Genomic DNA, 9849 nt, shown 5'->3' with positions numbered 1-9849 from the left:
ATGTTTATGAGGAGGCAACTATGGCTACAGTATGGTGCAGTCCTGGACCAAGCACTGGGGGAATTGTACTCGCTTTTATTTATTTATTTTCTGTCTACAGGCCATCTTTTAAATGCATTCAAATGAAAATGCAAAAGAATAGGGTGGGGGCGCAGCTGATGTGTTCACGCAGTACTGAAATTATGCAGGAAATTATATTTTCACCTGTGATATTTTACATACAATTTGTGTTTAGTCTAATTTGCATCAAGCTATGCAATGTGTTCTATCATCCAGGCTACAATAGTCATCGTGATATACAAAATTTCCTTGAAAATGCTGCAGTTTTGAAGTGGATTTAAGGACATGAAATGCCATTTCAATGTTCCATTTGAACAACTCTACAAATTTTATTAGTTGCCATTTAAATTTCATTTTTGATTGGCCCGTCTCTAGTCCCTATCATTATACACATGGAAGTAATGGACGGCCCTGTTAAATGCCCCTCTGTATAAGATTTTTCTTTTTTCTCAGTCATCTCTTCCTTCTTCTCTGTCTAACATCACGTCTTGTGTAAAATTATGTGAAAAGCAAGATAATTTTAATTCAAGATCCACAGTTTAACATCTGCTTTTAAAACCTAACTGTCTCCTGGCTTCTTTCTCCTCACTAGAACGCAGCATTAAACCACACAGTTGCCAAGCCCAAGCAGAGGCAGCTGGTATTTAGTATCTGAGTATTGTCACAGACTTACATTTAGGTTGCCTTTCAGTTTCAGTTGTGATAAATAGCCTTCAGCCTGATAGCAGTGTCGCTGAATGGAGTTGTGTGTTTAGTGTCAGTGTGGAAGAGGACTTGCTGACTTGGGTCTTTCCATTCTGTAAACCTTATTTGACTCCCTGACAGAGGAGGGGTGGAATCAGGCGGGAGGGGGGCGACAGAAAAGAAAAGATTAGGCTACTGTTAAAAAATGTTCCTTATTGTGCGGCATGGTTGCCTAAGTGGGTTGCTCGATTTTGATTCTTTTTCTTTCTTTCTTTCTGCCCCCCACCCCTGCACATACCAAATCATGTGCCAGATTAGAAAATAAATAACATTTTTAACTCTATCCGTGCTTCTTTGGGTCACATGCATAGTGACATGCTAAATTTTTTTTTTTTTTTCTCCGTGGAGGTCACAGAATCTGTGCGTGTCTATGATGAAACAAAGCCATGACTACCACAGACAAAATCAGTCATGGCTATATTTCCTCTGTGCATCTGTCAGTGCACTTCTTTTCTTTCACCTCAGCAAAAAAGAGATCAGTGTCAGTGTTGCTTACAACTTCAAAGTTCGTGACTTCTCACGCTGGTGAGTTCCGCTGCCTACCAGTGCGCTCAGATGAAAAAATGTTGATATAGATACAGCAGCCTGCGTGAAAAAAGAAGCAAAAAAACAAACAGTTGTGCATTGTGTGGGTTGATGTTGAACCTCCTGCACAGTGACGTCCATCAAATGCTATTGGAACTGGTACAGATATTTTTAATTTAACAGCTACAAGATACAAGACATATCAAGCATCTGTTGTGTATTCCTTTTTGTTTCTTTCAAGTTTTTTTCCCTGTGTTTTGAACTTAACTGTGTTGCTCAGGCCTTTAAATTCTGCACTCATGACTGTCAGCACATCACAGGCTTTTAACCATCCTTACAACAAGGCCACTGTGTACAATCTGATGATGACACCTTCACCTCAGATTATGCTGCTGTCAACACATTCCCAGGTTGTCGTCAGTCATTTTAGATTCATATTCAGGAGGTGATTGTGTTGATAACAGACTGCTGTTGCACTAAACTGTGCATCATCGTTTTTTGGCGTGCGGAGGAAGCGGCAGAGGGCGGGGTCAAAACCGTTATCACCCTATCATATCTCTGACAGCTACCTGTCAAAATCAGGTCGCAGGAAGAGATGCGAGGAGATCCTGCGATGCTGACATAGCCAAATGTATCTCTGTCTTTTTTCTCCTGTCTGTCTTATTTTGCATTGTTAATTTTCACTGCAATCCAGCATATGCTTAATAGGAATGATGATGATAGAAAGGATAAAAAAGAAAAACACGAGGAGAAAGGAGAGGCGGTGGTGGTGTTGAGGGTGTGTGTGTTTGAGTTGGGGGGGGTGTATCTCAGGACTATGGTGTTTCTAAAGAAACTGAAAAGCTTATGAACTGTCAGCGTTCTGTCAGGGAGGAAAATAGCGCGGCCCGTGAACCCGTTTGATGCGTTTGACTTTGTGTGGCGTTCGCACATTTGAGCAAGGGAAACGTGGGACAATGAGAGACAGACAGAGGAGAAGGGGAAAAAAAATGTGTTGTGTTGTAATGTGTGGAGGGCTGGTTTGAAGTGGCACTCAACACACCTTCCATTTGTCTCTCCCTCCTTGTGCTGTCTCTGTGTGTGCTCCAGATGTTGGGGAGGACTTGGGGAAGGCAGCAGGGAGCATTCAGCCGTCTCTGTCCCAGCATCGTGAGCGGAGTCTGGCCTCGTCCTCCAAGGATTGCCCCTACTGTGGCAAATCCTTCCGCACCTCCCATCATCTCAAAGTCCATCTGCGGATACACACAGGTCAGTACATCCACGGATATCACTTCTGCAATTCATAGATTGCATTTCTCAGGCAATTAAACATTTATTATGCTTCATGCAAAATTTACTTCACTACTTGTACTGACATTCCTTCTGGGGTTAGCCTGACATATTGGTTTATGAATATTGGCCTAATCAGGTATTGGAGTCTATCTGCATCTGATATGATGGATACGATGCAAATTAATTGATTGCATATTAGTTTTGTACTTAGACTGCATTTGTTGTGTCTGTCCTCTGTCCACACTGAAATGTATTATGTTAAGAGAAATTTCAAGAAAGGAAAGAAGAAAAAAGACCTACTTACAGTACAAACTACCTCCATCGTAAGTGCACAGATGGCCACAGTTTCCAAAATCACAGTATCACAATGTCCTGAAAATAAGCAGTACCATAAGAACCCAGTGATCCCAGTTCATCAGTAACACATACTGCAATTCTCACCTCGATCATTATCCTGTGCAGTCCACAGATATTTTCTGTGCAGTCTTAATCAGATGTCTGACTGCTCTGCATTTTATTCAAGTCGACATAAAGACAAATAAATGAACTATTTACATGTAGGAATATGCCTTTCCTGACAATGTCCCTCATTGAAGCTTAAGGCCGTTGTTATTCTGTTTCTTCATACACATCATTTCATTGAGCTCTAATTAACACAACAAGGGTTCAGTGTCCTCTGATGACATCACTCAGAGGGCAATTTCACACTCGCTAACTCTCAATAACTTTCAAGCCAAAACAAAGCCAGCCTGTCCACAGTTTAGGGATATGCGTGAGAGGATGTGTCTAATAGATTTAGCTTTATTTTTCAGTCAAGCATCCTAACCCTCTGAGCTCTGCCCATACATCTCACCAACCGGGGCTCAGGCACTTCTGTGACAATCTGTCCGCTGGTTGTTAGTGAGAGGTTACGGCTGCAGTCAGAGTAATGATGTGGACTGTGGACAGTAGCCAGGGTTCTAACCCTCTGCAAGGTACAAACGCCCCACTGACTATCCAGGTTAAAGTCACAATTAGACCACACAGAGGTCACCTTACAACAAGGACGCCTGGTTCTAGCTGGTGGGCCTGGTGTAAGTGTAAGTTTGTACGGTGATTTTCCACCTCTAGGTTGGTCTCAAAGGGACTTAGTGTTCCTAAACTGGAAAGAGTAAATTGTGATATTTGGAAAACTTCCAATCTACGGTTAAGGTTAGGAAAGATTGTGGATATGGAAAATAAATATGGCTGAGGCATGGTTAGGGTTAGGCAGCATACCAGCGCACCACCCTCCCACACCCCAACTTTCCACCCTGCTACATGAAGAGAGAGAAAAGCAGAACACCATCACATTTATTTGGAGGCTGGAACAGGTCTCATTTTACCAACACTTCCCCAAGCAGAGACTTTAGAAATTGACTTAAGCAATGAAACAAAAATTTTAGTAATTGTTAAGAGAATGTATATTGATCAAGTGCAGGCTGTTCACTTTGTTAGAGGAGCCATAACTGGACGTTTGCAGGGAGGAAGTGAGTGAGCAGCATTTGTGCAGTCAAAGCATTCACAATGTACCAATATTGTACAACAATCCTCACCTGGAAGCCTGCTGTGTCATACGGACACTGAAGAGAACCTCATGCATCTGCACAAGGGTGTGACGAAGAGTCTGATGCTCTGGGAATGAGAACGGGTTGGGATACCTGTAACTGACAGCTAAAGGCTTTAGTCCTTGTTCACAAAATAACATTTCTACCAGAGGTGTCTGTAGGGTTTTTGTTTTTTAGTATATATCATAGTGAGTATAATGTCACATTTGACACAAAGACTTTGCTTTCCTGAAAATAGAATAGATTTTTGTTAGTGTCACAATCATGTGAACAAAATACAGAAAAAAAATCATACTTTTTAGTCATTTTACTTTCTGTCTGTCGAATATTTCTACTCCTCAATTCCTCAAGATGTTCTTGAAAAGCTGAGTCCAACCCTCCAGATCTTTTTGTTTCATTTCATCAGTGTGAGTCCATTTGCTTTCCTAAAAATACAATGCACAGACTGTACCTCAAATCTGGAAAGGAACAAGAGGAAAAGCTTTGTACTGTAGCATTCTGGTCTATATTTACATAATCAGGATCCCCTTGTTAAATAGTGCATCCAGGTCACAGCCAGGGGTGGTGGTGGTTTTTGGGAGGCATCTGTTGTCGGGTGGTGAGAAGGGTGAGTTATGTCTGCTTTGAGTAGTACAGTAAGGATACCCATGAGGGCCATATTTTATCATGGAGGAAGCAGAGACCTCAACCCAGGCCTGGCGTTAAATCATTTGGCAAAACACACACAGACGGATGAGCCCATCTAATTTCAATCCACATTTCATCCACACTTATCCATTCATATCTCAGGCATACAATAAAATAAAAGTCTTAATCTTGAGCCCTCTGCATCCACAAGCAAAAGTGAGAAAAGTTGCTAAGGATGTTGTTTTGTGGAATGGAATGTATCTCTGGACGTGGGCCTATCTAAACACAGCTTTCACATAGTCTTCTGCACATGTAGAGAAAAACAGCTTGATGCATCCTCAACATGTGGCCTTTAAATCATTCCTATAACCTAATCATACCATCTCCACTGTGACATCCTGATTACATCTACAAGATGACTTTTACAGTGGCTAAAGATCCTCTCTGGGCTCTGGTGACAGTGCACAGAAATTCACAGATGACAGCCAAGCTCCCCTTCATCCTAATGCAATGTGAGTGACACAATAGAGTTTCGGTCGAGGCAGCATTGTGCAACACAACGCTGAGATTAATGAGTGGCTAACACCAGCTTGAAAGGAATGAAGTGAATTTAAATTTCTCCAAAAGTTAAAGAGCTAATGTTACAGTATTAATTTCCTCTTGAACAGTGAGTGGGAAAATATCCATTAGCAAAATTAACCACAGTTTTCTAGGTAGCTAACATTGTGCGGCTGTGGAGCTACAGTGTGGGGCCACAGCTAATGAACACACTGCAGAGGGTGATATTTCATTATACAAATTAATGCTCACATTTTAATGGGAAAGTCACATAATGAATCTAGGCTTCAGTGACAGCAATTAGAGGCCCAGATTGTCCCCTTCTGGACAAGGCACTATTTAGCAGTAAGCAGCTGTGTGTAAAAAATAAAAAGGTCCTCGCTCTTGACAATAGCCACACATAACTTCAGGCAGGGCCGCATAACCAATAAGAGTCCCTGCTCACCTTTAAATGAGGAGAGGGGGAGACAAAGAGAGGGAGAAAGAGAAAGAGGAGAGGAAGGACTTGCCCATGTCACTTAACCTTAACCTAACCTTGTAATCAGGATGAATCAAGAGGGACCTGTGATCTCCCTCTCCATTCCTCTCACCCCTCCATTCCTCTTTCTTCGTGTATCTCCCTCCTAATAGATTTCTTTCTCTCAGTGCTCCCTTTTTTCAGTTTTCTTTTCCTCCTTTTCTTATCTCTATTATACAGTATCTTCAATACAATAACACTAAATTTAATATATTTTCCATTTCATGCACACTGATATACAAAGCCCATGCATATACTACGCATTTATGATTGTCCCCTCTGCGGCAATTGAACTGTTAGTCCTGACAGTATTAGCAGCATGCGCAACTCACCACTAACCTCTTACTTAAATGCATATTATTATGTTTGTTTCATTGTCAACAAATCCCATGAAAAGACCAAAACCAGAAATAAATTGATCCTTTTAACAGGGAGTCAAAGCCTGATATATCTTATTCCTCTGAGCTCCATTGTTGTCTAAACACTATTAAAAACACATCAATGAGGCACACTGTTGCCCTTGGTGACATGTTAATTGATGACAAGGAACACAGTTTTTGTAATATATTTGGAATTAATCCCACATACACCATCTTGTTGCTTTAAATACTCACCAGAGCACCAAATGTGTATTAATCCACAAGAAATGTACTACTTACTCCTTTATGAGGAACATTTGCCAGAAAATGCAGCACCCACTATATATTTGTGAGCTGTTTACAAAGATTTGCATCTTCCTCAGAAATGAATGGTCTTGGAGCTGACTGCCACAGACAGGATAGGGAAGTAGAAAGGCACTGAAAGATGGACATTGATGGTTTTCTTCTATTCATGGGATTTATTAATAATAAAGGGAATTTAGAAAATTTCCAGCCTTATCTAGCAGACACGTTTAAAGTTCTTGTGTGCATGTGCTGTGCACCTATGGTGAGACTTTTTCCTCTGGGACAATTGAACTTTTCACCTTGATAGTATTAAAGGCATTCTCAATTCACCACTAAACACTAACTAAAGGAGATATACTTGAAACAGATGTAAAACAGCTTCTATCCATTATTCAATCTCTGAAACATCCAGCTGGCTTTTTTTTTTTTTTTTTTTTTTCCATCCTTCCGGCCAAATGGAAATTCCAGTATGTCATATCTATCAAGCCATTTTAATTGCCCCTCTGTACAGGTTTGCAGTATTTATCTTTACTTGTTTCTATGGCACTGTCACCATTCACACAAAGCCAGATGAAATCAGTACATGCAACATGAAGTGCAAACATACTGTGGACGAGCAGATCCCAGTTCAGCAATTGGGACTAGAATGATTTATAGCCACAAAGGTGTCACTTAGATGTTTATGAGCTCTAGTTTTTCCAAGTCAAAGCTAAGAAAGCTGCAGTGGTGCATTTCTTAGCCTTCTATCATTCACTTTGTCAGAAACAAAATGTCCAAAGTAGCTCAACAAAGGCAAGACGGACACCAGCAAAAAGTTTATTGTTCTATTTTTAACTCCCAAATAGCAATTTTCTGGTTTTGTGGCGGCAGTGATCTGTCATGTGGCTGGGAGGTTGTGCTGTTTGCGCTGATATCAATTAAAAGTGGATTAACGGGTACATAATGACCTTTAGCAGTAAATTGTGTGTAATGTTGCAAGGCAGGATACAGTATATTCCCCAGATGTCACACCAGGCCCCTGACGTATGATGGAGCAGATGTCTTAGCCAGTCCAAATGGCCCTCTAAGACACAAACACACACATACATACACACAGGCTCAGGCCTACAAGCATGCATAAACATGTGTTCACACACATTCCAAATGGCGCACACACACATGCATAAACACACGTAGAGGCAGAAACGTACTTGATGTCGGTCTCACTCACTCCAGCTCTGTTTAAATGATTCATTTTAATGCAAAACTGGTCTAAACTGACCATAAACATCAAAGGAGAGTGTCACACATGCGATATTCTGTGCTTTTCATTCTCGTTTTAGATATGTAGATGGTACATTACTCTTTATTTTCCCCCCATGAACATTAACAACCTCTTATAAGGGAAGAAAAGACAGAGGAGGAAAAAAAAAAAAAGATCAGATCAGTCTAATTTCTGTCTAATTTGGCTCCTAGAATATCATTTTGTCCAGTTAGAGGAATTGAGAATGATCATTTGCATCAGGGACGTTTCCTTATTAAATCAGCACTGAGCCTCTGTTCGGCAGCTCACAGGAGAAGCACTTATTGGGTTAAAAGCTCATCTCGTATGGTTTATTTTAAATATACTCTATGCCTCATAGCCACTCTAGCGTAAGAGAAAAGATATCAAATCACTGTCTTTCTATCTATAGTCAGGGCTATCCGTCTCTCTGCACGCTCCCCCCCCCCCCTTTTTTTGTCTCTCTTATTCTTTCTCTCCCCTCTCTTCAACATTTCCACCTTCAATTTTCTTTTGTATACCCTCCTATCCGTTTCTCTCCTGTATCAATATTGTATTGAGTTGATGTTTGTGGCCCTGTATTTGAGAACTCTGCAGTAGGTCTGCAGATCGCAGAGTCTTTTTCTGGAATGGTGCCCTCTAAATAATGATAAATTACTTGAGCAGTATGCCATTTGCTAATTATATCCATGATTTACTACACAGCCCGACTTAAATCATTCAAACCAGCCTTGCGTAACAATGCCTTTTTTTTCTTTTTATAAAATGGTTTCCATGTGTATAATCTAAACATTTTATGACCATATAGTGTATATATAGAAATGCTCATACACACAAAACACTTCAATCATCCCTTTTTATTTCTTTTTCCACCAATCCCCCTCTCTTTTCACACAGTCACTGTTATCCCTTTAAAAGAAATTCTTCTCTGGGAACTTTTTATATGTATATAAAAAAAAAAAAAAAAAAAAAAAAAAAAATCAAGCTTAGCATTTTTCCCCTCTCTGTTCATTGTTTAATGAATCCAAATCTGGCTCAGACTCCAAGCCTATTATAATTGCTTGCAGGATGTGTTCTATTTCAACATAAGTATCATTCCAATGGAAGATCCACTTCTGGAATAATTCAGAATAATGCTGGTGTTATACCATTATTAAGAATATTCATGAATATGGATGTGCAGCATAAATAAATATATGTAAATGTTACACGACAGATTCACCCCTCTTTTACCATAATATAAATCTCTTTGATCTGTGTGTCTTGTAGTGAATCATATTGTTCTTTATCATAAGGCTTTACTGCAACGAGCATGTGGTTCACATATGTTGCCTGCACATTTCTTTTCTGCTTTTTTTTTAATACTCATTGACTTATTTTTGCATCGTAGTGTATCATCCATATTTTGTTCTCAGTGCACAGCAGTGTGGCAGTTGTTGGGAGATCTTATGCCGTGGCTGATTTATGCTTCCCAAGATAAACTGCAAATAGGGAATGTCCGAGAAATTGCACTCTCATCGCCAAGGCACAGGACAGACAGCAAACAAGGCCAGAAAAGAGGCATGATGACCCCACTGCAGGCACACGCAAACTCACACATCCATGCACAGATGCACAGAGACCGTACAAACACAGATAGCATCGAGACAGTTTTGTTGTCAGTTGAAAATATTATCTCTTGTAGTGGACTGAAAGCACCATATGGTGAAATGTTTTTTATGGTGTTGTTGTGAGTGATGGCTCACTTGGCGGGGCTGGATCGAGCTGGATCGACCCATATTCAGATGCCTACTCCACACCCCCACCCTCGTCCCAATACGCGCACACACACATGCAATAACACACACACATCAAGTGGAGCAGAGCCGGTGTTTGTGAAAAAGCAAAAACATGGGATTGTTGGTTGGATGCAGGATGCTGTTCTTTATCACTTTGTGTTTATATACATATATGTGTGTGTGTGTGTGTGTGTGTGTGTGTGTGTGTGTGTGTGTGTGTGTGTGTTTACTGTGTATTTCATTCTCAGCTTTATTT

The 9849-nt window shown here is 40.5% G+C and overlaps 1 protein-coding gene across 8 annotated transcripts in view; it reads left to right on the top strand.

The window, feature by feature from the left end:
- znf536 (zinc finger protein 536) overlaps positions 1-9849 on the top strand; it is a 223851-nt gene that overhangs the window by 145408 nt on the left and 68594 nt on the right. For all 8 annotated transcript variants that reach the window (XM_070964539.1, XM_070964512.1, XM_070964521.1 and 5 more), the window contains one exon: positions 2419-2577. In XM_070964539.1, coding sequence (XP_070820640.1) covers positions 2419-2577 — 159 coding nt within the window. The remainder of the gene's footprint in view (positions 1-2418; positions 2578-9849) is intronic.

Source organism: Chaetodon trifascialis, chromosome 1, assembly GCF_039877785.1.
Source record: "Chaetodon trifascialis isolate fChaTrf1 chromosome 1, fChaTrf1.hap1, whole genome shotgun sequence".
In the NCBI taxonomy this organism is placed as follows: domain Eukaryota; kingdom Metazoa; phylum Chordata; class Actinopteri; order Chaetodontiformes; family Chaetodontidae; genus Chaetodon; species Chaetodon trifascialis.
Note: the sequence above shows the minus strand (reverse complement) of the source record. Positions and strands in the feature narration are given on the sequence as shown.